We start from the raw sequence: 25,910 nt of genomic DNA, 5'->3' as shown, positions 1-25,910 counted from the left end.
GCTGGTGACCTTAATTCTTCTATGGTTTGGCTAACCTTAATATCCCATTTTGTACTGCTGTGCCGTATTCTAGCTTCAGAAAAACCTTCAGAAAGAATAACAACTGCTCTTTTTTGATCAGGCAATAATGGGGAATTCCGGACAATAACCACTGATACAGACGCCACTTCAGATGTTAACTAGCGAAAGCTGTGCTGGCCGATGGCTGGTTTCCTTGCAGCTGCACAAACAGTTGTTGCATACCACTGTTTATCTTCGTCCAGTTCTTAATACGCTGCAGTTGAAATGTAGCAGCCGCCGCCTGGGCTCTTCCCTCAGAAGTTTCTTCCTCTTTTGATGTGGGAACATGGAACTTAAGAATTCTTTCCTTTATAGTCTAACCCTTTTTCAAGAGCTTGAGTGTTATAAATTAATGCCGATGGAGATTGCATAGCAGGATTGCAAATACATACTCATGGCTTTGATTGAATCACGCATCAGCTTACGAGAAAATGGAGTATGTCATCCCGGCCATGTTGCCGGTGTGATACCATGGCTCTTGGTAGCAACCAGATCGATAATTTTTATCATGATGTCTGAAACTTTTTCAGTCCCTGAAAACGCCTAAATTTTATTGTCTCGTTTCTTTAGCCAGATGAAAACTCACTGGATTTCTCCTCTTGTATGCTGCGTCCAGGGATTAAAAATGCCCAAGATCTTGCCTGTGGAGTGTGCCTCCTAAATGTGGATTCAAGAAGTAAAGTAAGTATAATGGCCTCTGCTGTTAAACTCATTTTTACTTTACAGTTTAGACTTTCATTTGGGCCTGGGGTGTATTTAAAAAAAATTCATGGCTGTAATTTGTCACTGGAAGTGGCAAAGGCAAAACCTGACATATAGATGGGACTCATATAGTCCATGTCCTATATTCATTGGGCTTTGGGTATGACAGAGATGTGGATAAAGGGTTGAGTTAAATTGTTCATAATGGGGAAGAAACTGGGATACTAAGACTTTAAAAGTATATACGTATAACTTTTAATGACTTTTCTTTATGAAATGCATCTCTGAGCCTCACCAGGAGGGGACTATTGCAATTAGCAGAGCTGGGAGGGAATCCCAGGATACATACAGAGTAATGCCAACCAATTAACGTATATCGGCAGTTTTGCTGACTTTTTGGTTTCAACGTTATTTCAGAAAGAAGAGAAACCTGTGGAAGAGCTTCCTAGAAAAGTATGAATCTGTAAAAAGCATATTCTTTATAGATCATTCTTAGTTGAGTGTGGAAGGCTGAACTCCTAACTGGCCTTCAGCTGTCATTCTCAATTGTACCAATCATGAATCCTTTTCTTCTAGTCATTTTTTGTGACTGTAACACTTGATCTGATCAACTAACATGCTCTAGAGCCTCCCCTTTGTCTTGTCTGCATGCCTGTATCTTGTGAATAGCTTTCTGGTTTTGTGCTACTTCTGTTGTGTTGTAGAAAATTCACTGCAGTGAGTTTCTGAATTTGTAGCTGCCTGTGTGTCTGCTGCAGAAGGGGGGGAACTGTAGGGGTTTTTTTGCTACAAATATTGACTTTTGTCTATATGTAGTAGGCAATGGCATTTTTAGAAATCTCTGCAGGAAATCCAGGGTGTGGGGAACAGGTTTAGAATATTTTTTTTAAATAGGTAGCTGTGAAGCATTGGAAAATATCTCCTAGCAACAAACATCGAGATGTTTGAAGCTTGTTCATGGCTTCACACACTCTGTTCAGAAGCTCCTATTGTAAAGCAGATTCAATTAACAGAAGAAAGTAGATCAAATTCAACCTGAAATAACACTAATATCAAGAATTGCACCTGCCTAAATCACAGCAAAATTTGACCAAGTGAAATAAATGCAGTAGCTAGCTACTGGCTGGCAGGACAAGCATTTATCTGGCATGGGTACGCAGCAGTAGGAGATGCATGAAGCGAGGTGCGTTAGTTGCCAGGTGTCAGATCAGGCAGCGGGCTAATCCGGTGGCTCCCGTAACGCAGGGTGTGACAGGCCAAGGATGCATCAGGTGGGACGGCTGGAGGTTTTGTCCACCTGCAAACACTTTGCAGACTAAAATAAAATATTGTTTATTGGGTGGTCTGGTCCGAATGAGAGGGTCCTACCATGCAGTGCCATTCTGGGGTGATACCTGTGCAGTATCCATTTTCCACTCTAGTTTCTAGATCCTGGAGTAGATGAGACTGTCACACTTGTTTCTGTTCTTGTTATTTCAGGCCTTTAATTCGGAAACAGATAACTTTAAGCTGGCGTATGGAGGGCACCAATACCACGCAAGCTGTGCAAATTTCTGGATCAACTGTGTGGAGCCAAAACCTCCAGGTCTCATTTTGCCAGACCTGCTCTGAAAGCAGTTGCACTGAAGATGGAGTATCGGGTCTAATAACGCAGGACACTTGGGGTAAATGGTGTGATAGGATAAGGCTTGAGGTGTGGTTAGTGTTTGACATGTTTCTGTTTGATTTTTGTACCACAACGAGTTAAAGCCACTGTCACGTACAAATTGCTCGTGAAGAATTTCACTTGAAATGGCCAGGGTTTCAGAAATAACCAGAAAAAAAATGTAGTGTGGCAAAAAATGCGGCATTTCAGTCTTTCTCAAGATGAAAGCGGGTTAGTCTTCGTAAAAAGCAGTCTGCTAACCAAGCGCATAAACCTCTGAGAGAGGCCAGTACCTAGCTTCCAAGAAAAACTGAAATGTTAGACGGATTTGCATATAAGTCACCACTTAAATACTTGAAGTATGTATTTGCAAACAAATCTTTTCTTTAATGTTTTTGGTATATGGACCGTGATGTATTTTCTTTAAATATTTGCTGCTATAATGTTACAATGCATACAATGCACGAGTCACAGTAACTTTCGAGGCAAAATGAATTATTGACTTAGAAGGAATGAGGTTGCGGAGAGCCATTGTATATTTATACTTCCACTGTTCTGTATTGTAAATTATACTGTATTCACATGCATAACTGGTTAGTACTGGGGGATAAGGACTTGAAAAAATTGTTGAAATTTTCCCTATAATATCTGGATTCTTTAGTACAAGCAGCTGGATTTTAAAGCCTGTAGTCTTTGCTACTCTGTTGTAAATACAAACTCCTTCCTCGGACTTGTCCTGAACTGCATTTGTTACGTTTCACCTGACCCTTTGGTAGTCGTGTGGCTGCATCCCTGTCGAAAATTGAACTCCACTGATACAGAGTGCCTGCTCCTGTATATATATATTTTACCTTTTCTGGACGTTAATACGCTTTTCGTGATGGGATGCCTGCGTGTAACTTGTGCGGTCGAGTGCTCTCTGTAGGAACGTGTTTCTCTGGCTCAGAACCGGCAGCACAGGATGGCCCTTAGCTCCTGCTACGGGCGGGGGTGATTTAAGCCTGAAAGTTGCTCTTCTCAAGCAAGCTGTTTTTTGAAGCAGGCTGTCACACACCTGCCGATTCCCTGCTTGTGGTAGGTACACCTATCGGGACAGAAGGAGGTTGGTATAACAGACTATCACAAAACGTTACCCGTGCATCCAAAGTACCTGATTCTCTCTTCAGATGCAATATCCAGACGACAGTGCAATCAGTTTTAGCGCTAGTTACAGAATTTTAAACCTAGTGGGAGCTTCATGGCATTACTATAAGAGCTGTATCACTATACAGGCTGCAGTGAATGAAGAGGGGTGTATATCCGTCAGGTACAACTTGTTTCTTAATTCTTTGACTTCATTTGCTCAGATCTCTAGAAAATCTCCCTTCTCTCCGAAGATATCAACAGCTTTTCCAAGTTAATCTTGCCTCCGTTATGAGTAGCTGATATTGACCAGTGGTTATTTGCTGAAATAGAAATTGCAATGAGGAAAAATGATGCTTCATATTAAAAAAGAAAAAAAAAAAAAGGCTCAGTTATACTAAACTATTAATTATACCAAATGAAACAGTCTTGGCTCGTAAGAGTACTAGGTGTCTGGCCCCTTATTTACACAAATTAAAATTAGTCTTCCTGCTGCCTGAAATTAGCTCATTCATAAAATAAGCGACTTGTGCCTCCAGTCGCAAGCTCAAGCTAATCAAGTGGCAGATTTTCAGTAGCGTGACAGTGACTGCCTGCCTTCTGTTGCCCAGTAATTAGCAGAAAAAGGGCAGTCACTCATTGCTTGCTATTTCATTTCTTAGGTGTGAAATAGTTACAGCAGCCAGCACCATAGCTTTTGACCACATACGTTGTTTTCCATCGTCGTGAGGGGCTGCCGCGTACATCCCCAGCGCAAGTGTCCCTGTTGATGGTTGGGGTCTCCGCCGCGCAGTGAGCCAGCGCTCGCTTTCGCGTGCTGAATTACAGCAGCGCTTCAGCGTTGCCCGACTCGGAGCAAATGCCTCGCCTTGCTGCTAGCGAGGGGACTTCTCAAGTGGTTTTGAGCGTCTGGCTGACGCAAAGGCTGTTGCTTATGAAACGCTATATTGGGAAAAGGGAGTTTATTGTTAGCGTGGGTTTCCACCGCAGTTCCTGAACACTTAGCTAGATAGGATTTTTTTGCTAATTAAAAGAGAATGCCACAAATAAAAGAGGCTACAATGTGAAACTTAAAGCAACGAGTATTTCAAATACAGTACTAGCTATATTGTCATAAAAGCATTTTTCAGTGATTTTTTTTTGGACTTGTTAATGTACTCGTTAAGCAAGTTAAGTCCCCTCTCTGAGAGGTACCCAGCCTGTCTTTTGGCCCATAAAAATACAGAATTGACATTTACGATTATAATTGCAGCAGAGCTTACTGAAGTATGACACTACTGCTTGCTTGCTCCCTACAGAAGGAAAGCAGCAGGCAATATTACTGCGTTTGTGGCAAGCAGAAAGCGTTCTTCTGAACCGAACACCTTTACGTCATGGGAATATACCAAATGTTTTCCATGTAGATACCCTTGATAAAGGCATTGCACAATGAGGATCATCTCGCACATCCCAGTCGTTAAAATGACTCACTGTTGCGTTCAGCGTCTTCTCAGATATTACACTGCCAGCCAAAGCCCGCTGTCCTTGCAATCTGTATCCAAGGTTACAGTATTTTCTACCGTGCATTGTAACAGACCACGTTCCCCTGCTTCCTTTGCATACAGGCTAATGGACACGCTGCCTTTTGCTTTGGTTCGGTTGAATTTTATAAACGTAACTCCTTTTTCTGCATGCATTCTTTCACTAGAAAAAAGTGAGAAATGTGGTTTTCTTTTTTTTCTTTTTTTTTTAAAGTATGTGCTCTCTGGAGCTGCCTTGGGGTTACCTATGGAAAGTGATTTTTCTATATATTTGTGTATATTTGGAATTTTAACAGATTATTTGCTCGGTTATTTAATGTATATATCACTTTGCCCGGTTGCATTCCTGATGCTTCAGTGCTGTCTTCGTGTGTTGCAGTTTTTCCTTGGTGGCAGGAGTGCTGGGGAGCCAAGAGACTGCTCCAGCCTCTTCCCCTGCCCGGCCGCGGTTGGGTTTGAGTTGCCTCCCCGGGCTCGCCGACCCGTGCTGGCTGTAGCCGCTTGGAGGTTGGCTGTGGCACGGGAATTGGTAGGTTCTGCACTTGACCCTTTGCTGACTTTTCCACTCTGGCAGCAGCTTCTCTTCACCTGGGTTGGTTTTGAGCAGCTCCTTCCTTGAAAATCGTGCAGTAGATAAGCGAAGCGATAGCGAAGTTCGACCTAAGGTTGAGAAGCAGCTCCTGACAACCCAAGGAATGCTCCGATTTCTAGTTAGCCGCATATCAGATGAATTAAACTCGAAACAAAACCTGCCTTTTCAATAAAAGCTGCTATTGTACAAACTACTTTTTCCGAAAGATTTTTTCGCTCTCTGGGCCTGTATTTAATTCCAATTCTCAATATTAAAATATAAATGTCATAATTTTATGAAGAAAAGCGGTCAGAAACCTTCTCTTTATATTGTGACTCTTTTTTCTTCCTTCTGGGTGCATGTTATTTGTCTTCTAGAAGCGGTTTTGTGATGAGTAGGTGGAGCTGTTTCAGTTTGCGCTACGCTGGAGTCACTGCTGATATTTTAAATCCAATAAGTGTTATTAATTGACTTTCGTACATTGTTTACTCCCTTAATTCTTGCAATGCTGTATAAATCCTTTGTTGAGATTCAAACCTCATTTTCAATAAAGAGCTCATTTCATATCTGACCAACCTGCGAAGTGGCTTGTTCTAGGATGCGGCCAGAAAAAAACATCGCTTTTGCCGCTGGCTGGTAGCCACAGGCTGTCACCTCCGGCAGGAGCCCGGCGGGCGCTGGCCTGGGGGCCTCCTCCGCAGAAATACGTGGGCAGGGGGGAATCGTCCCGTGACTCGGGAGAAGCCTTGAAAGGTTGGAAAAAAAAGGGCCTCAAACATAACGAAGCTGTGTAAGTGAAACCTCCTTTGTGGCTGGTATTTGAAAGATGTCTCGGTGAATAACATATAAACCATTCTGCAAGCGCTTCAGACAGCGTCCGTTTGGAAAAGCCCCAGGGGAGCGGGAAGGATGATCTTCCCCTCAGCCCCAGCTGGTGCGCTCACAGCGTCCGGAGTGACGCTGTGCCTCTGGCTCTGCTGTGGTTTCTATAGATTTGAGGATGTGTGGAAAACTGGATTTTGAGGGGAGGGAAACCCGACACTTGTGTAAAATATCTTCTCCTAGAACGCACACAAGAGGAACTTCTGCAAAGAAATACCTACAAGTATTAATGCCATTGTACTGCTCCATCATATAGTCTCTAAGTGGGTATGTCAGGTGAATTCGTTATTTCATAATGTGCTTTATTAGGCAATTACATTTTTTTATAGGTCTAACTTTCCTTTTTGTTTAAAAGTCAGTCTTGATGCTTTCTTGGCTGAACATTAGCATCTTCCCCTCCCCTAGGTACTAGGGCAGTCTGTGTATGCAGTATACATAATTATTCAAAATGGAGAATTTTTACCTTCCAGTTTTGATATAGAAAATACTGTTAAGTTATACGTAGCCTGTTTTTTAGGTAAAGTTTAATTTTGAAAGCAGATTTCAGGTTTTGGTATTTTTTTCTCCTTTGAAATGTCATGCTTTCAGAATGTCTCCAGACTAATGATTAAGTCTTGATTTTTAATCGCTAGTTCCTTTCCTTACTTACTATTTCCCTACAGCGGTTTAACTCATGATGAAAATAATGATGAGTGTATTTTTTTAAATGGCTAATCAGCCTCCTCTGTCTCTTTGTCACCGAAACCGGGGCCAAGGGACGCAACCGTGAAACCTGAACTGCACGCAGCCGGTGGCAAAACTCCCTTTTATTTCAGCGGGCCAAGACTTGATTCTTGCTCCTCTGCAAAAGCAGGAGGCGGCCTCCCTCTGCCAGCGCGGGACTGCGCTTTGTGCTCGTGGTACCGAAGGACACCGAGATCCGTGCGGTGATATTGTTGGAAAAAATGGTGCTGAAGTATTTGGGGGGGGGTTATGTGCGGTTTTGTGTAAGCGCATCCTGGATAACGGATAAAAGAAGGGTTTGTGGGGGGAACGGGCTATGTAAAAGCGCATACGGGAAACGTCGTTTGGGCGTTGGATGCCCCTGAGCGTGCGCCGTCCCCTTCCGCAGCGCCGTCTCCACGGGCAGGTTTGGCGGGAACGCGGTGCGTTGAAGCCGCGGCCAGTCCTGGCCGCCGTGCCCAAAGGGGCGCAGAGCGTGCCCATGTGCCGCCGGGCCCCCCCAGGTGGCCCTGGGCCTAATTTAAAGTAGTGAACGCCTAGAGCTGGCCTCGCTGGCCCGCTAACTGGAGCCCAGGAATTACGAGCACCGTTCCCTTCCCCCGGTGAGTGACTTTAAGCAAGTGGCATTTGCCCAGCCTGGTAAAACTCGTCTCTGCAGTAAATGTGAAACCTGGCTCCTGGGTCGGAGCTGATCGAAGCCTCTGTATCGAACTCACTCTGATCTAGCCTTTCATTCCAACCAGGTCTGGTTTTACCCCGATCCAAACGAGGTTGAGGCCACTGGGGCAGTTTTGTACCGGTGAGAACTGTATTTCAGCCCCAGTGGCTTTTAGTCTGTGGAAAGCAGAAACCCACTTGTGCTGCAATCCCCACGCAGCATGGTTCAGCTTGGAGAAACCCTTTAACCCCGTCTGCCGTTCCTCAAAACCTCGGCCGTTCAGCTAGGACTTCGGAAGATAAAAATTTTGAGGCAGCCCAATTAATTGCCTGGCTTTTGTGATGAGGACCGGGAATTGCGGGACACCTGGATGGATTGGACGCTGATGAGCCAAGTGATGGGAACAGATCGCAGTGTTTTTCTCAAGACTGAGGTCCAGATTTGTTTCAAGCCACTGCTCAATATTACACCGTGTTCTCGCTGTTACTTGAGATACATTAGGACAGTTCTGAATAGGAAACCAACACATGTTCTTCTTTAATCTTTATTGATTTTTTTTTTTTTACAAGTATAGAATCTCATTTAAATCGGATAGCTATCTCGGCATCCAGCAATCTGCATATTCCTCCTTCAGAGATGAAACAGAGGACACAAACGTCTCATCGAGGAACGGACTTGCCTTGCTCTCCTGGTGCTCCAGTTACGCTCTACCGAAACCAGTCCCTTCCCGTCCGCAGGGAGGGGAGCGACGCCCAGGAGGCCGCGGCTACGCCCCGGAGAGGCTTCTCCCACGTCTCAGGCTGGAATCATTCTCATCACGTACAGAACAAGGCAAAGCCTTCTCCGTAAAGCCATCCTTGTCCGGGAGGTCGAACAGATCGCCATTTTGCGCAGAATAATTCTAGAATGCAACATAACCTTGAGGACATAATGAAGTGATTTAGAAATGGGCTAAGGCAGATCACGACCATACTTAGAGCTAAGTAATCAAGCGGTTTTACCTACTTCCAATTTACTGGTTGATTGAATGTTAGACAACGCAGCCCAGCCCCTCGGGAAGGTGGCCGTGCACACAGTTTCCTAAATGTTTCTTTGGCTGTCCAGTGCCGGGAGGGTTAACCTCTCGCCTCTGTCGTGAGCCACCGTGGGACAAGATCTCGGTTTACTTTCCACCCACAAAAAACACCAGTGTTTTTCAGTAGTGTAAGTGTATACCAGGACTATTGCCCTGGCATGGAATGAGTGAAAAAGGATCTTGTATTTACTTGATTTGAATAATTCAAATTTTATTTTACTTGTGGCCGACATGGACTGACTTTGCTTTTTTTTTTTTTTTTTTTTTTTTTGACTTTTAATACAGATTAAGAGCTGACTAAAGATCTCAAACACTATATACTGAGAGTCACTACAGATGTTAAAGAAAACACCAGCACTAGCACCACAACCCTGCACGCCTGCCTTCCCGGCTCTTGGAAAAACCCACTGCCTCGGAGTAGGACCTCGCTCGCGCTGTGCTAGTGCCGCTCCCTAGCCGCTACAGGATTTTGCAAGGAAGCAAACAAGCTATTAACGAAATATCCAGGCTACCGCATCACAAAGCGCACTTTGTTTATTAACTCTGCCAAATGCCTTTTAGGCCTTTCCTCATAGGATACTAATAAACTGACTAAAAAAGGGAGGGAGGCTTTAAGAAAGGAATCAACTTATAAGGAGACCTCATTCTGCTAAATCAGAGAAATGCGGATGGGGGAATCCCTGTAGAGAGAAATGCTTTGAAGGGAATCGTTGGCCTTGCAGGTTAGTGAGGTGAGAATTAGTTGAGGTTCTGCTGTATGGTAAAGAACCAAAGTTGGCTGTAGAAGGAGAAGGGAATGTCTCCAGTCTGGTCGACTCAGAACAGCGCGTCCCTTCTGTTGTGCTTCCTGTCTGCAGTCACATTAAATTCCCCAGTAAGGCATCAGGGGTCTCCTCTCTCTCTCATAAACGTCTGGGATGATGCCATATGGTGTCTGTACCATTTTAACTGTCGTCTTCCCAAAGAGCTTCCTCTCGTAGTCTATCAGTTGCCTCCAGAAGCCCACGTTGGGGCGTATAACGGGGCGTCTCGATTTGACCCAGTTGTATGCCTCAAAGAGGGACACCTTGTGGTACTTCATCAGGTAGGCGATGCAGAGGGTGGCCGACCTGCTCACGCCGGCGGCGCAATGGACTAAGGTGGCCCCGTGCTTCCGCGCCACGCTGTTGATCTTGTCGGCGACGCTGTCGAAGTACAGGGAGATGGGGGCGTTGGGCATGTCAGCCAAAGGCACTTTCACGTATTCAAACTGGGGCCAGTTAAAATTGGGAATCTCGATGGTCGCATTGATTATGCAGGTGATTCCCCGGGAGAGGAGCAGGTGCCGGTTGGAGGCGACGCTGCCCCGGCTCAGGTACAGCGAGGGGGTGATTTGGGCGATGCCCCCGAGGGCACCTTCGGAAAGCATTCGTGGAGCCATCAGAGTTCTCGGTAAGGAGTTGTGGCTTCTGGAGGTCATGGAGGATCTTGGCACTCACGCTTCCATTATGGGAAGAGATCCAACGGGATCTTCAGCCAAGGGAAGGATTGTCTGGCCTGGTGGTGCTAGGACGGCAAGAGCTTCCTCCGCTTAGTCACTGCAAAACACAAGCAACGCCACATGAGCGGGGCAGCTGTCCGATGAGACCACGTCTACGCAAGAGAACAGGAAAACCCAACTCACCCTGCTGTGGCCTGGACAAACTCCTACTGGCAAACCTCCGTGGGGTAAGGTGGTTCTGGGTTTGCACAGCGCTTATTACCACGGGGCCCCCAGGCACTGCCTGGACAGATATTAACAAAAAAGTCTCCTAGCCCAATTAGCTCTAATTACTCATCGAGGGTTTGGGCAGCCTACCTGTGGGCCTGGACAGCATTTCACCCGGATTAGCATGTGGAAGATTAGCTACGCCTTTTCCCTGCTCAAAAGCAGCAACTTCACAACTGGCCAGGGTCCAAGGGGACGGTGAGAAACAGCTCACTGGGGCTGGATGCAGATGCCAGCAATTTAGATTACCCTGCCCTCTCCCCAATGCCACCCTTCTCCTTTTTTAGGTGTATGAAAGGCCCCGCCAAAGTACATAAACGGAGGAAAGCTGCTCATTAGAAAAGGCAGTGAGTCATGTCCATCCAGATTGGTAATCGGCTCTCATCTAGGCTGGGGAAGTGTGGAAAGAGTGACCTGGTTATGTCAGAAGCTGAGAGTAAAACCGAAGCAGAGGCTGGGACAAGGGAGGCTCTTTCCCTGCTGCTTTAACGACTGACTAATGCTCTGGAGAAAGACACGCTCTGCAAAGGCTTGGGTTCGCCTGCGTGAGCCACGCGTTCCCGCCTACCGCTGCTGTGGTCCCCAGGAAGGACCCCCGCTTTTATCTCCCCTACTCCTGTAGGACTTCTACGAAGCCAGTGGAGAAGCCACAAGCAAGGGGACGAGCCCCGGGGCACTAATACTTTGTAAGTCCCTTTTAGCTATGCAGTCTCCAGCCGGAGACGTGCGGTGGGAGAGGCTCCGGTCAGCGTCGTGCGCTGGGGAGTCCCTGCTCTGCCCAGGTAGGTCTGAGCCCACCAAAGTGTCACTGGGCTTCGCACGGTGGGGATCTGGGGGATGCTCAGCGCCTTGGGTGAGAGGGTGTCTGTCCCTCCAGCAGTTAATGCGCCGGGTCAGAGAGTCCTCAAAGGGCTGAGAGACCCCGACTGCGGCTCCCCCGGCCCTGACACGACAGTGCAGCCATCTGTCTTGCATCCCGCGCTCCGGGAAACACCGGCAGGTCTCAGCAGCGGCTGGTAATGCTGCCAGCAGATTTTTGGCATGGCTTTGCGGTACGGTAACTTAATGAGCATAACACGGTCTCCTCTGTGGCTTGTTCCCTGCTGGCAGCTACTTGAGCAGCTCCTGCAACCATGGGCCCAAAGTGCCGGCGCTGCAAGAGTTCATGCCCCGACAAGAAGATTTTTGCTGCAGCTGTGAACACTCAGCTTCCCCTGCGGACACCCCCACCGCAGTCACCCAGCTGGAGCAGCAATGAAAAGCACGGTTTTTCAAAGGAATAAAGTCCTTTGAGCAGGGGAAATCCCTGCTTTCAAATAGCTGTTACTCACAACGCAAAAGGATTCGGGCACTTACGCTCAGTAACAAACTGTCCTGCTCCAGATCACCGACTGGCACACGGACGCTGTGGGCTGCTGAAGCTGGGATGTCTCATAGACTGTGTCCAGCGCTGCGCTGGGGAGAGAAGAGAGCATGGGGTTTACTGGGATCTGTGCTGGACCCAAATGTGACACCAGGCAGCCCCCTCCGCTGAGGTAGGTTTAAGCCACCCAGTTTGGGTGTTGTCCAAGAACTGGGAAGGAGGACCACAGCTTCCCTGCCCGCTCCCCGGGGAGAGACAGAGGCCTGGGGAAGGCACTTGCTGCTGACAGTGTAATGTCACCAACTCCTGCCAACACGGCATTCAAAATCGTGTTAGACCCAGAGGAATCCGAGGCTGGCGCAAAAGTCATGACTCAAGAAAAATAAAATAGTTTAAGTAATTAATTTGCTCTAACGTCTCCTTTAGCAGCCACCAAGGCTCTTGCCTAGTCCCAGACAGCTAGTGCAGGGCTGCGTGTCTTTTGACGGTGCCTGAAGCACGCTCTCCTGGGAGACCCTCTGCCAGGGCTGTGCTCCCCGGCCCTGCTCCCTGAGGCACTGCTGGAATTACAGGGGCAAGTGGGAAGGGGCAGAGCCTGTGCTGCTCCTGGAAAGCGGAGGACAGGGCAGCATCCCCGTCTTTTATTTCTCCAGCCAGACCAGAAATAACACAAGTCCCTAGAGTGCAGGGGAAGCAGCTGCCTGCTGGGAAACGCTGCTGGACCATGGGAGAGGGAGAGGAACACTGGTCCCCAAAACAGCTCTGAGCAAGGCAGACCCACCCTCGTGCTCCCTGCTTTCATGCAGCTCCTCCGTCAGCCATCTCCGGCACAGCGGGGCTGGCAGCGAGGGGCTGGCAGCTGCTCCGTGTCCCCTCCCTCGGACAGGGGTGTGCAGAGAGAGGGCCAGGGAAAGGACTTCGTTTCCCTGTGCGTGGCCTTAAAAATGACAAAGGAACCTGCACGCTGAGCTCCGGAGCGGGAGGGAAACGGGCTGGCTTAGCTTTGGAGCCAGGGTCGGAGAAGGGAGAGCTGCTGCGCGTGGCGGGTCTCGGTGCTTCGGGACAATGGCTGGCCGGGAAGGCTTTGCACAGTGCCGCGGAGAGGCCCGTGCTGGCACGGCCGCAGCGCTGGGCTGCTGGGAGGCAGGGCGGGCTGGGAGGCTCTGGCAGGCGCTGGGGAGCTGAGACAAGCCTGCCAGAGGCCAAACGACAAACCCAAACGGGATTTTTAACGCCCCTCCCTGGAGGGTGGCTGGGAAACGTTAGCAGAGGGTGACCTGCAAACGTGCTGTGGGATGGCAGGAGAGGCCGGTGGGTGCTGGCATGGCACCTCGCCTCGCTCACCGGCCAAGGGCCTTCTGGTGCCTTGGCACCTCTGGGAGCAGGGCAGCAGCGTCCCTGCCTTGCTCCCCAAGACTGGGGCACCCAAACCTCTGCCCCAGCCCTGACATGCTGCTTGGGCTTGAGCACGCTCGCCTGCACCGCCTGCTCCTGCTGGCCCCACGTCCACGCTGCTGCACCTGGGCTCCAGCTGCTCCCCAGGGGTGCTCGGAGCGCTCCTTGGGGCGGTTTGGGAGGGGCTTTGCTGCTTTCCATAAAGTGGTTCCTGTTTGCAGGCAGCAACTTATCCAGACATTTGCATGTGACAGGCTGGGCTCGCTCTGCAAACTCTGCTGCCGCTGGGCTGGCAGCAAACTGCCTGCGCACCGCATGCAGCCTGCTCCTGAGCAGCCATCCGAGACGGCATCCCATGGCGGCCGAGACAGACGGTCCGTCGGATGACGGCTTCCTGCTCCGGGATGCACTGCTCCCCCGGGAAGAGAGGAGCAGCCCACGGGAGGCACCCGTCTGTCCCACCTCTGCTCGCTGTCAGCAGCAGCGGGGGAACAGGGAGGATTTTGGGGCCAGCTGGGAATGCAGGCAGGTGCCTGCACTCCCGTGTCCCTGTTTAACTCCACTTCCCTGGGGCTCCAAATGGCTGACACCAGGCAGCACTGCCCCTGCTCAAACCAGAACAGCTCTCGTCCAGGAAGAGTTAATGTTTTAGAGAGGAGTTCATTATATAAGCGAGAGATAAGGCTGCTGTGCTCCATCAGACCAAATCCCTGGTAGCCGAGGATGCTGCCCGACCGGCCACGGCAGGAGCAGATGCTGGGGGAAAGGCGCTAAGGGAGAGGGGCAGGTGCCAGCGGCCCTTCCCGTGTTTCACAGCTCTCGCAGCGGGAGCTGGCTGGGATGCCACCGACTGCGACATGCTGTCTCAGGCATGTGACAAAGCCGTGGTCCTCCTGCCCACACAAACCAGGCTGAGCAGCTGCTGGCTTGCAGGGAGCCTGAAAATGAAAGGGGCCTCGTCTGCCTCGGATGGCAGAGGCTGCGCGCAGGGTGCGGTGCCTTCGGCTGATGATTAGGAGCTACCACCAGGCTTGGTGGTGTGAATCTTTATCTGTCTGCACCTTCTTGTAACCCTCCTGCCTGGCCCCAGCCAGCTTTGGACAAAGGCTTGCCTAAAAAGTCTGCTGTTTCGCTCCATTTGAAACTCCATTTGCCTTTCTCAACACACCCGCGTTACCCTGCCGTGTCCCTGCTGTAATCCAACACTGTTGCTCTTCATGCGGTAGTTCCCGTCATTGTGCTGGGGCAGAGAGAGAGGAAAAGAGTGAAAAGCCTCTTCACAGCCGTTGCTGTGTGCAAAAAAAGGCAAAAAAAAATAGCTGAAGATCAAGTGAGGCATGCACACAGCCCAGTCCTGGCTGTGCCACCTGCGGTACCTGCGAAGGACAGCGGCAGAGCAGGCCAGCACAGCGGCGAACAGGCTGCTTGCACGGGCACGGGGAGAGGCGCTGGCTGCGGGTCCAGCTGTGCCTCATTCAGCCTCTGCACAGAGACGGGGAGAGCTGCACTGATACAGCCAGTTTCCACCATCTCCTGTGGAAAAAAAACCCCACGTCTCCTTCCATTTCTTCCTGGTTCGAGTTTCCGAGCAGTTGCGTAGGCTGGGGTGGTCACACAAGCCTGCAGTCGGTGTCCTCGGGGTGCTGCAGCCTGGCTCAGCTGGCTCGTCGCCGCGCGTCGCCCTGCGAAGGGGCCGTGGGCGCTCCCCGGCGCGCTGCGCCCGGGCTGCGAGACGGCGCTGGGAGGTGGCGCGGGCTGTTGCGCCGCGGGTCAGAACCGGGGCTGTCTCTAACGAAGCAGCCGAAAGCCGAAGGACAGGGGATGCGGTTGTGGTTTCCTGCAAAGGGCTGAAATTCCCAGAGGGCGCAGCGTGGTCCTTCGGGCAAAGACTGGCTGGTGGCGGGCTGATAGCAACCAGGTATTCCTGCCATCGCATCCTCGTTTGCTGAGCTGACTCCAATTAATGGATTAATTAATCTTGTACCAGCCCTGACCCACAGCAAATCCCTTTCTAGACTCTGCCTTGGTCTCCTCCGTGCACAGAGACCAGCTGCCGCCGCGTGCTCACCCCTGGGCTGCCGGGGAGGGCTGGGACCCCCCGGGGTGGCAGGGGGTCCCTGGGGTCCCTGGCCCTGGTGACACAGGGGCGGGACCAGTGCAGCCTCCTCCCTCCCCGGCAGATTGGTGGGTTCTGCCATGTCCCTCATCTGCATAATCAGGGGTGGGGGAAGCAAGTGGGTAATTACAGCCTGGAGATGACTTTGGTCTTCAAAGCCTCCAGGTCCTTTCCACACAGCTCCCGGCCAGCACTGTCCTCGGGTGCAGGTTTACAGCGAGGGGACACTTCTCCAGCACCCACCATGGCAGGGACCTCATCCTGCACCCACCGGCTCTCCGCAGACCCGCTTCTCCCAGCCGCGCTGCTCAGGTAAGTCTGGCTGGCTTGTATCGGACGCTGCGGGTGTTTCTGCTGTACCTTGAGGCTAAGCTGCGTGGTTCATCTGCGGTCGGGTCTGCCGGGAGAAGGGGCAGGCGTTTTGCCCGTGGTAGCTGCTCCCGTGGAAGGCTGGTGGCGTGTGCCTTCGCAGGGTTCACCAGTTTGACACTGGGTCGTATCCCACCCGGGCTGGATTTCCTGGCGTCAAAGGGGCTCCTCTCCAGGCAAGGAGGTTTCAAAAGCAATACAACAATATCAATGTAATGGTTTGTGTATCGGGTGGTCCAGTCCCTTGGAAAGGTTGCTGCTGGCAATGCTTAAGGCTCTGTTCTTCCAAATCTTGTAATAGCTGGAGTTTGTTTCTCTTGCGTTTATTCCCGGGAATGTAGTCCTGCTAACAAAGGCTGAAATTCCCACAGGAAAGCATTCCTGGTTCCTGGACCTCCTGAGAAAGGCTTGAAAACACCTCTGAAAGCTCAAAAGACCAATGCAAACAGGCAGATGTTAGTGAAATATGCTGTGATCTCTAGGACAGGAGGGGAGAGCCTTGCTTGCCGGTCTTCAGACAATGAGCTGGCAAGTCTGAGCTGCTGCTTTCTTATTCTGGTGCTGCTGGGTGGTTTTCTCTGACTTTTTTTTGGTTTTGACTTTGTTGTTTTTTTTTTTAAGGGCTCCTCTGGCTTGAGAGCAGAGGCTGTGACTTGTTTCTGAGGGACTTGAGTAAGACTTGGAGTTGGTGTAGGCCTGTAGGTCAGTACCATGGCAATGTAGCTGGTACCTGGCAGAGGCAGGAGCATCTCCCAGGCCCTGTTTTCCCTAGAAGGGGGGAAATCCTGCAGATGTGCAACTCGGTAGCCAGCTCACCAGGTGGGAAGGGATGGTTGGTCCTGCTCCCAGCTTTGCTGCTGCCCGCTGGGTGCCTCAGCTTTCTGGCAGCCGTTCTGCTCCTCTTGCCCTAACGCTGCCGGGAGGGCTGTGGCTGAGCAGGGCGTCCTCGGAGGGGTGCGGAGGGCAGGGCCCGAGAGGTACTCAGCAGGTTTAGCGCACGGGGCGGACCAGGGGAGTCTGCTGGCAGAGCAAAGGCACCGAAGCCCCTGGTTTTACTCCCAGAGCATCATCTGGGATTCAAGGCAGGTTTGTGGGCTGGGTGTGCGAAATGTCAGTACTGAAGCAAGCCTTATGCCCCTTCCCAGGAGAGGAAAAGTTATTCGTTTTAGAGATGACAAATGCTCTCTAATGCTGCAGTAAAGAGAAGAGTCAATATTGCAGATGCTGAATGAACGAGCCTGCTCAGGGCTCTTCCTAGCCAGGCTGAACAGCAAATTGCTTCAGAAATGGTCTTGGAGAGCAGCATTTAAAATAAATTTCAGCAGAGAGCACGAACTGCAGCCGTTCTCAGGGTCAGGTCTTGCTCGTGCCAAGTCCGTGGGAGTTTGAAGTGGGCTTGAGGCCATCAGCAAGCCCACCTCTCCCGGGTGTCAGGGCAGCAACCGCAGCTCACTGCTTGCTCCGCTGGGGTCTTTGCTTTCCTGCCTTTGGCTGTCACGGATGCGCTCCTGGCTGTTAGAGACTCGGGCGTGTGGTTCAGAGCCATCAGCACATCCTCGCGATGGAAGGGACGAGCAATTTGGTTTTGAGGCAGAAAAGAAGGAAGGGGAAGCAGGAGGGGATGGTGGGGCGATTTGGGCTGTGACAGAGGATGCCTTGACTGATCCCTGATTGATTCCTGCTCGCAGCCTGCATTACCCTCCCAGGCGAGCACAGGATGGAAGCTGTCAGATGTTAAATCTAGATAATCATCCGTCTACCCAAAGCTCTGAGCAGGCCTGGCTGCTTGTGCAGCACCCAGCACAACTGGGTCCCCCGTGCTTGCAAGAACACACTGGTAACTTCCCACAGGTTTCGCGGTGTGTTTCAGGCACGGCTCCCCTTTGCGCAAGAAACTCGCAGGGTATGGCTGCAAAAGGTCCCAGGCTTATCCTTGCTCAACGACCTCAGATCAAACACGTTTAGTCCATAAGCACAAAGTCTTGTTTCCTCTGGTGTGGCACTGCCTCCTCCACACACCTGGAATTCAGGCTGCTGCCATGACCCGAGCCAGCTCTCCAGGCTGCAGGGCTGACGAACCCTAATTAGCCTGTCCCAGCCTGCTGTGACGCTGCCTTTGGAGGGGTGACAGCAGACGCTCCTGCGTCACAGCTCGTCTCCCTTCCGCGGGCACCGATGGCGCGCCTGGTGCTCTGGGCAGGCCTGGGTTGGCTCGGGTAAGGCCAGGACTTTGCAAGCCTCACCCGGCTGCCTCCTGCAGCCCAGGAGCAGCATCCGCGCTCTTGCATCCAGTCTGCTCATGCTGCAGGCGCATCGCACCACCGAGCCTTGGCCTGTGACCAGGCTGCTGAGGTTAATACCCTGAACAAACTTATGAGGGGTTAACAAGCAATTGCAAAAAGCACAGGTAGCATGGCAAGCATTTACAGACCACCAGGGCATGCCTTGCAGTTGGCTGTAAATCAGCCCAGTGTGCCCAGCTGATGAGCTCCTCAATGTCTAGCAGTGCTCTACCAGACCCTCGGCCCCTCCGCACTCTGTGAGCCAAAGCCTGGCTCCCTGCTTTGCTATTCTCCCAGCACCAAAGGAGCAGAAAAAATGGGTGGTGAGGTTTTTGGAAGGATCCATCAGAGGATGCCACTTGGCCCATCAGCCAGGGTCCCTGCTGCCTGCTTTCCTCTCCCAGGCAGGGGGAGGCAGCTCCGCGGACTCTTTATGCACGCTGCCACTATTTCCTCGGCGAGGCAGCAGAGCCTGCCCACGGGCACGTTACACGCTCCCTGCCACGCAGCCGCCCCCTCCTTGCTGCTGTGGAGTGGGAACAGGCAGGGCTGCTTCCTCTCCGCTTGGCAGCTGGATCCTGCCAGCTGCGAGCAAAACCTCTCGCCATGGGGAGAGCTCCCGGCCGGCGCGCAGGGACGGAGCGAGACGGGGAGCCGGCGCGGGTGCAACCTAGAGCACGCTGATATTTATAAACTCCTGCGTGATACAGCCGCTCTGCTCTGGGGACAAGCTTCCCTCGGCAACCAGCAAGAGGATTTTATGCAAGAAAAACAAACCATCTCTCTTTTTAAAGCCATGCCTGTTATTTTGGAGCCGCTGGCTCCTGGCCGGCTCTAACGCACCACGCTCTGCGTGCCAGTCGCTTGGAGAGAGCAGCAGGGGCACAGGGCTCACCTGCGGGGCCCCAGTACAAGCCAGTAGTATGGCCATTTGCATCTTACTTAAACTCTGGATGGGTGCATGAAATGCTCTTTAAAAACCAGAATTAAGCCTTGAGGAGGCATGAACAGGATCCTACAGTTGTGTGCAGCCTCGGTTCTGTAGTCGGCTGAACACCAAGGGCTGGTTTTGAACCCCAAGTGGAGATATCATCTCTTCTGAAGCGCTACAGCTTATTTCGATGCCAGCTGATGGCATCTGGATTGCAGGTGGAGTTTAGAAAAGCTCCCCTGCTCCATCCCCTGTCCCAGTGTGCGTGACCCCGGGGGGACGCGGAGGGAGAGCAGCTGGGGCACGGTCAAGGAGCAGACCCGCGCCTGGCTCTGGCTCCTGGGGTGCTGCAAGATGGAGCCTTGTTTTTCCTGGGGACGTGCCTTGCGCAGTCGCAGCTGACGGGAGGGACACAATTTCTTCCTTATTAGTTGAGCAAAACACAGGGACCTGGTGTGTTTGCTCGTGTGTGACCCTGCTCCCTGCTGGGAGCAGGGCTGCTCAGCTCACACCGCGGGGCTGGCCCAGGTCCACGCTGCCAGGGGTTGTGCCTCTTGCTTATGTCGCAGCGCTGCGCACTGGGGCAGCAGCTCTGGGTTCTGCCCTGTCTCTGCCAGCCCACCTCAAAACCCATACAATAGAAGGCAGCTGCAAATTCACTGCAATGTGCCCTGGAAACTGTCTGGTGCTTCCATGCTGGCGCTCACCCGGACCTTTTCCAGGGGCACTGCCAGCTGGTGCATGCTCTGAGTGCAGCCCCGCTTCTCCAGGGGGTCTCAAAGCCTGGCACCCCCTGGTAAACCTGACCCGTGACATGCCCCCGCTGCAGGAATCCCCTGCGGGCAGGCAGGGGCTGCCCACGCTTCCCAAGGCCAGGCAGTGTTTCGGCATGGGGCAGTAAAAGCGGGAAGCAAGGGCTGAAGGGAGAGCAGCAAGAAAGCAGGATGGGAATGGGCTGGCCGGCTGCGCCCGGCCGCCTGCCCGCAGCAGCTGTAAGGAATGAGGTCACCTTCTGAGCACATCGATGGGGTTGCTTAGGGTAACAGGAAGGGAGGCCAATTTTAATCAATTAGCTGGAAATCAAGTTTACATGCAGTAGCAAACGCTTCCCTTGTAAGCAGTGCAGGGCCAGCGCCCCTCACCTCCCAGTACGTAGCTCTGGCTGCTCAAGGCTTGGTGAAAATGTATTTTGACAGCAGAAGGGACACCGAGTAAATTCAAATTTCCTTTGCCAACTGGGACTCCTGCCCCCGTGAGCCGCTGCTCAGCGTCCCCCCAAGGGGAAGGGACCCGCAGCCACCTTCCGCGCTGCGGGGTGGGATGTTGGCAGAGGGGAAAACTAAGCCTCATCAGTCCAGGTACCCCAGCCCGCCTGGCTGTGGGACACAGGGCTGGAGTGAGCACAGCGGCACCTGTTGAGCCTTTCTGCTGGGAAATTAAAACCTGTCTGATTATTATTTTATTTTGTTTCCTGAAGTGGGGGAGTAGCCGTGTGAGACTAGCCCACGAGCTGTAGTGCTGGCACTAGGGAGTGCTCTGCGGGCACCCCCAGCCCTGCGGTGCCCAGGGAAGGGCGGGCAGTGCGTTTGCCTTCGAGTTTAAGGCTTTATTTCCAAGCAGCTGGGGCTGCTGTTCAGAGACTTCTCGGCTATTTCCAAATGCCAGAGCCCTATCTGCTAGATGTTCACATTTCTATTTGCATTATGGTTGCTCAGCGTGTCTTTTTTTGAAGCGATAAATCAGTGTGTGTGTTGAGAGGGTTGTGTACCCGGAGGAAAAAAAGGGGCTGGGAGAAGCTCCCGCACCCGGTTCAAGGCATTATCCCCACCTCCTAGGGAAAGCCACCCTGGCAGGCAGCCCCTGGAGGGAAGGTCCTGCAGCAGTGGCAGGAAGCCTGGAAGGCTTCTCCGCTGCGCTGGTGAACGGCCTTGTGTAGATGGCTCTTCTGGGGCCAGCGCGTGGTGAGCCGGAGCAAAGCTGCTCCTGGTACCCGCTGCCTTGCCCGGATGCCTCTTCTCCTCTCCTCATTCCTGACTTCTGCCTGGATGCCCAGATGTGGCCGGTTCCCTGGGACAAAGCTGGTAGCGACTCTCAAAGCAGAGGTCTGTTTGAGACTTTCTTGTGTTGGCTTCTGCATGGCTTTCCTCCCTCCCGTAACGTCTGATTTAGACAGAAGGCTTTCCCCCACACCCTGTACCTTTCTAGCACTAGAGCAGCAGGAGCTCTCTGCCTTTCCAGCTCTGAGATTCCAGCTGGGATCAGGTATTGAATTAAGCCATGCAGATTTCAATTTTGCCCTGACCAAGAAGGAAGCAGTGCCGGAGCCTGGAGCAGACCCTGCTGAGCAGCGAGGGCCTGGATGAAATCCCTGGGATTTCACCTTTGTTTCTGGAGGAAGGAAGGGACGTGCATGCCCCTGTCCGGGGGGCAGCAAGGACCGGCAGAGCGGCGCGTTCCCACCTTCTAGGCGTAAATCGATTAAAACCCGCCGCATTAGCGCTCCCCTCCCGACGTTCACCAGGGTCGCGTTAGCCAAGTCATGGCAGCAGATCTCTGCCGGTGGGCACTGGCACGCGCTCTCCAAACCAGCGACTCTTGTTTTTCATTGCTTGCGAACTGGAATGGTACGGAGCCTGTCCCAGCCACGGGAACACGGCACACACCAAGGTGGATGGAGAGACCCAGGGGGAGGAATCCGCTCCCTGCCAGAGCAGGGACAGCTGATCCGGTGTATCATAAGGGAAAACAGTGTTTGTCAGTGCTAATCCCCCCGCCATTCCTGTGGCAGTGGCATTAGGGATAAACTGAACTTGCAACATGATATTAGGACATCTGTCAATACTCAGAGCTTCAGAATAAAAGACTCATTTGCCGCCCAGTCGAACAGGTTATAATCCTTCCCAATCTCCCTACAGCCAAATGCCACTCATTCATTACTAGTGTTGCTCAAAGCAGCTACTCCGGAGCTGAGTCAAGGGCCGCGCACGCAACCGGTTTGGTTTTGAGGCCAGCCAGCCGCAGGCACGCGCCGGGGTTTGCAGGCACCGGGGTGCCCTGCGAGCCGGGGGTGCCGAGGGCGGCCGGCACCCCGACGGGCGGCAGCCAGGGATGCTGCTCCGCTCCGGCACTGCCGGCAGCGCGGTGTGGGCTGAGGCTTGTTTCCACGTCGAGAAAACACCCAACCTCTGCACTTGGCTATTCTGGTGTAGAGCTGAAACAACTCCCTCTCTCCGGCCAGGCTTGCTCGGGGTTTAACCACCCGCCAGCCGGTTTTCGCCTTGTCCTGTTCTTTTGGGCACCTCCGGGCAGAGCCGCCGCGGTGGCCCGCGGTGGCCCACGCCGTCCCAGCGCGGCCAGCACCGTTTCCGGACACGCGGGACCGTCCTGACCCTGGGAAGGACCCCAGCGCGGGCGGCCGGACCGAGGGCCGCATCCAGCCCCTCCGCACGGCGGGGGCTGCCCCGGCCCCACCGGGGCGCAGCCCGAGCGGCTCCGCCGCGCCTCGGTACGGGCGGACCCGAGGCCAAGGCGAGGGGCTGGGGCACCGGCGGGGGGCCGGTGGCCTCCCGGGCAGAGCCGGCGCTGCCCTGCCTGCCGACGGGGGCACTTTAAAGCGCATCGCACCAGGGCGAGCCGTGAATAACGCAGAAGCAGCCTCGCAGCAGCAGGGGAAGCCGGCGACCACGGCAGCCCCCGCCGGCCGGAGCAGCCCTGGCAGGCGGCGCCGGCCCCGGGCGGGGGCGAGCCCGACCCCCGCGCTCCCCTCAGCCCCCGCGGGGCCGGGCGCCCCCTCCTCGCCCACCGCCCCCCTCCCCGCCGGGGCCCGGGCGGGCGCCTTCCCCGGGGCCCGGCCCCGCTGCCCCGCTCGGCGCGGGCCCGGCCCGCTCTCACCATGGCTCCTGCGGCGGCGGCTCCGCGCTCCCTCGCGGCCGTGGCGGGCGGCGGCGGGGCAGGACTTTTATCGGGCGGCAGCCGGGCTCCGTCTCTCGGGCTGCCACCTGACCGCGGCGCTGCCGGGGCCGCCCTCCGCCCGCCGAGCGGCGGTTACCAGGCTACGGCGGGGCCCGGCCCGCCCGGCTCTGCCCCCGGGCGGAGGCAGCTGGCGCCCGGCCCAGCCTTAAAGGCGCCGCTGCCCGGCGGGGCCCGGGGCCGGGGCCGATGTCCCGCGGCGGGTGGCGGGCGGCGGAGCTTCCCTCGGCCCGGGCCCTCTCCCCGAGGGTCCTGTGGGGACGTGGCGGGGTCCCTGCGGGGTTATGACAGCGTGTGGGGACGAGTAAAGGTCTTTTCCGACCTAAACAATTCTGTGATTCTAAGTGGGGGTTCCTGTGGGACTGGGGACGAGTGGGGTCCCCAGGGGGACGTGGTGGGGTCCCTGTGGGGCTGGGGACGAGTGAGGGTCCCTGGGGGGACGTGGCGGGGTCCCTGTGGGGCTGGGGACGAGTGAGGGTCCCCGGGGGGACGTGGCGGGGTCCCTGTGGGGCTGGGGACGAGTGGGGGTCCCTTTGGGGACATGGTGGGGTCCCTGTGGGGCTGGGGATGTGGCAGGGTCCCTGTGGGGACGTGACAGTGTGTGGGGATCTGGCCAGGTCCATGAAGGGGCATGGTGGGGTCCCTGTTAGGGATGGGACATGTCATGTCCCCACGGGGACCCTGCCAGAGTGTGGGGATGTGGTGGGGTCCCTGTGGGGCTGGGGACGAGTGGGGGTCCCTTTGGGGACATGGTGGGGTCCCTGTGGGGCTGGGGACGAGTGGGGGTCCCTTTGGGGACATGGTGGGGTCCCTGTGGGGCTGGGGACGAGTGGGGGTCCCTTTGGGGACATGGTGGGGTCCCTGTGGGGCTGGGGATGTGGCAGGGTCCCTGTGGGGACGTGACAGTGTGTGGGGATCTGGCCAGGTCCATGAAGGGGCATGGTGGGGTCCCTGTTAGGGATGGGACATGTCCTGTCTCCACGGTGTGTGGAGATGTGGCGGGGTCCCTGTGGGGCTGGGGACAAGTGAGGGTCCCTGGGGGGACATGGCGGGGTCCCTGTAGGGATGGGGATGTATCAGAGTCCATGAAGGGATGTGACAGGGTCCCTGTGGGGATGTGGCAGCATCCCTGTGGGACATGATAACATGTGGGGACGTGGTGGGGTCCCTGTGGGGACAGGGATGTGGCAGGGTCCATGAAGGGGCATGGCAAGGTTCCCGTTAGGGATGGGACATGTCGTGTCCCCATGGGGACCCTGGCAGAGTGCGTGGGGACGAGGCGGGTTCCCTGTGGGGACAAGGTGGGAGGGGGACAGCCCTAGGAGAGGGAGCTGAGCCTGGTATTTGTGGACTCGGGACATCCCCGAGCCACGGCTGTGTCTCTCTCCTCCCTGTGCTGGGAACTGGGGGAGAGGAAGGAGGGTGGCCCGGGGGGCCCCTCGCTCCCTTGGCTCCTTGTGGGTGCCATGCTGGGGGCCGGGCTGGTCCCTTGCCGTCGGCAGGGTAGGCTGGGGTCCCCGCGGAGGGATGGCGTGGGCAGGGGGATCCGCACGGCAAAGGGGAGAGTTTGGCTTCGGCTGGAAACCGCCGGGCTAAGGTGGAAGGGTCTGCTCCCACCCGCCTCCCCTCCATGGCAGGGATGGGACAAGGCTGCCTGGCACCGGGGAGAGGAGGAGGAGGAGGAGGAGGGCAGCCTCCACTTTAACCCCCCGGCTGCTGGAGCAAAGCGTTGCCACCCCTGCCTGTTTTTGTTCGGTTTCTGGTTTTGTTGTCACACGTTCAGACCGAAATAGCAAAAATCCCTAATAGGAAGCTTCCCCTACCCCAAGCCCTCTGGCTTGTATCTCTCTTCAGCAGGTTTCATGACTCAGCAGCCCAGATGGAGCCATCCCTCACAGCCCTCAGCACCAAATCTGTTTATTGCTCCAGAGGCTGTTTTTCCAAGAGCCTCGCTGCTTTATAACAGCCAGCGCTCTTCCTTAAAACCCTGCCTCTCCAGCGAAGGCTCTCGTCACACTCAGCGCGGAGGTGGGCGAGGAACAAAAATAGACAAATTAAGAAAACCTCAAAAGGCCAAAAAATTAAAATGTAAGGATTTCGGCTCTGCAAGCTTGAGGTTTGCTTTGCCTCTGTGTTGCATCAGCTCTGCTCTTCCTCTGCTGCCTTCCTTGGAGCTGCACTGCCAGGGGCAGAGACGAACCCCCAGGCGATCTCAAGTCTACCAAGAAGCTGAGAGATGGGCTGAACCTTGGGGGTGTCTCCTCGGGAGCTGGGGTCGAGGGACCATGCCCTCGGCTCGGGGCTCGGAGCCCTTGCAGCGCGAGCCTGGGGTGGTGTCGGCCACGGGCAGTGTAGGGAACGATGAGGATGGGGTTTGGGAATGGCTTTCCCTCCCCAAGCGTCCAAACCCCTCATTTTCCCCTCCATTTGACTGTCATTAAATGAGAAATAGGCTCTTGCACAGCCCTAGCCGCTCGTCTGGGGTGGTTCTTAACTACTCGCACAACTGTGCACGGATGTTTTTAATGCTGGTGTAACTTGTGCTTTTAACCTTTGCCCTGCCGGTAGCTTTGTGTGTTTTTTAGCGTGGGTTAGAGGATGCAAAGAGGGAAACTTGGGAGGCCTTTGACCCAAGGACGGAGCAAATGCAGCGGGTACCAGAGCTAAAAGGAAATGTCAGCTCCTCCCCGCACTCAGCCCCGGCAAAGGGTTTGCTTGCGGGCGGCTGGGAGCGAGAGCGGGCAAGGGGCGAGCCGGGGCGCTCGGTGGGCAGGCTGGGT

General features: G+C 54.1%; 2 protein-coding genes across 7 annotated transcripts in view; one reads left to right on the top strand and one right to left on the bottom strand.

Moving 5' to 3' along the window:
- Nucleotides 1–6,189, top strand: part of LOC309598072 (putative ATP-dependent RNA helicase DDX52) — a gene marked incomplete at its 5' end in the record, with an annotated part of 53,613 nt that extends 47,424 nt beyond the window's left edge. For 4 of the 5 annotated variants that reach the window (XM_082328184.1, XM_082328183.1, XM_082328185.1 and 1 more), the window contains 3 exons: nt 631–741; nt 1,180–1,215; nt 2,242–6,189. In XM_082328184.1, the coding sequence (XP_082184310.1) occupies nt 631–741; nt 1,180–1,215; nt 2,242–2,373 (279 nt within the window). In that variant the 3' untranslated portion in view covers nt 2,374–6,189. The remainder of the gene's footprint in view (nt 1–630; nt 742–1,179; nt 1,216–2,241) is intronic. The other variant, XM_082328188.1, reaches the window with a different exon arrangement.
- Nucleotides 6,190–9,204: 3,015 nt separating this feature from the next.
- On the bottom strand, nt 9,205–23,187 carry DUSP14 (dual specificity phosphatase 14). Of its 2 annotated transcripts, XM_082328480.1 has the most exons (3): nt 23,053–23,187; nt 12,062–12,160; nt 9,205–10,535 (listed from the first exon to the last, which is right to left on the bottom strand). In XM_082328480.1, exon 3 carries the CDS (start codon nt 10,415–10,417, stop codon nt 9,821–9,823), a length of 597 nt encoding a protein of 198 aa, XP_082184606.1. In that variant the 5' UTR covers nt 10,418–10,535; nt 12,062–12,160; nt 23,053–23,187; the 3' UTR covers nt 9,205–9,820. The 2 variants fall into 2 exon arrangements, with proteins under 2 accessions (XP_082184606.1, XP_082184607.1); XM_082328481.1 differs by lacking the exon at nt 12,062–12,160.
- Between the last annotated feature and the right edge of the window lie 2,723 nt (nt 23,188–25,910).

This window comes from Platalea leucorodia (assembly GCF_965183815.1).
Source record: "Platalea leucorodia genome assembly, chromosome: 16".
Taxonomy (NCBI): Eukaryota; Metazoa; Chordata; class Aves; order Pelecaniformes; family Threskiornithidae; genus Platalea; species Platalea leucorodia.
The sequence above is the reverse complement of the archived record's forward strand: the minus strand, read 5'-3'. Positions and strand labels throughout refer to the sequence as shown.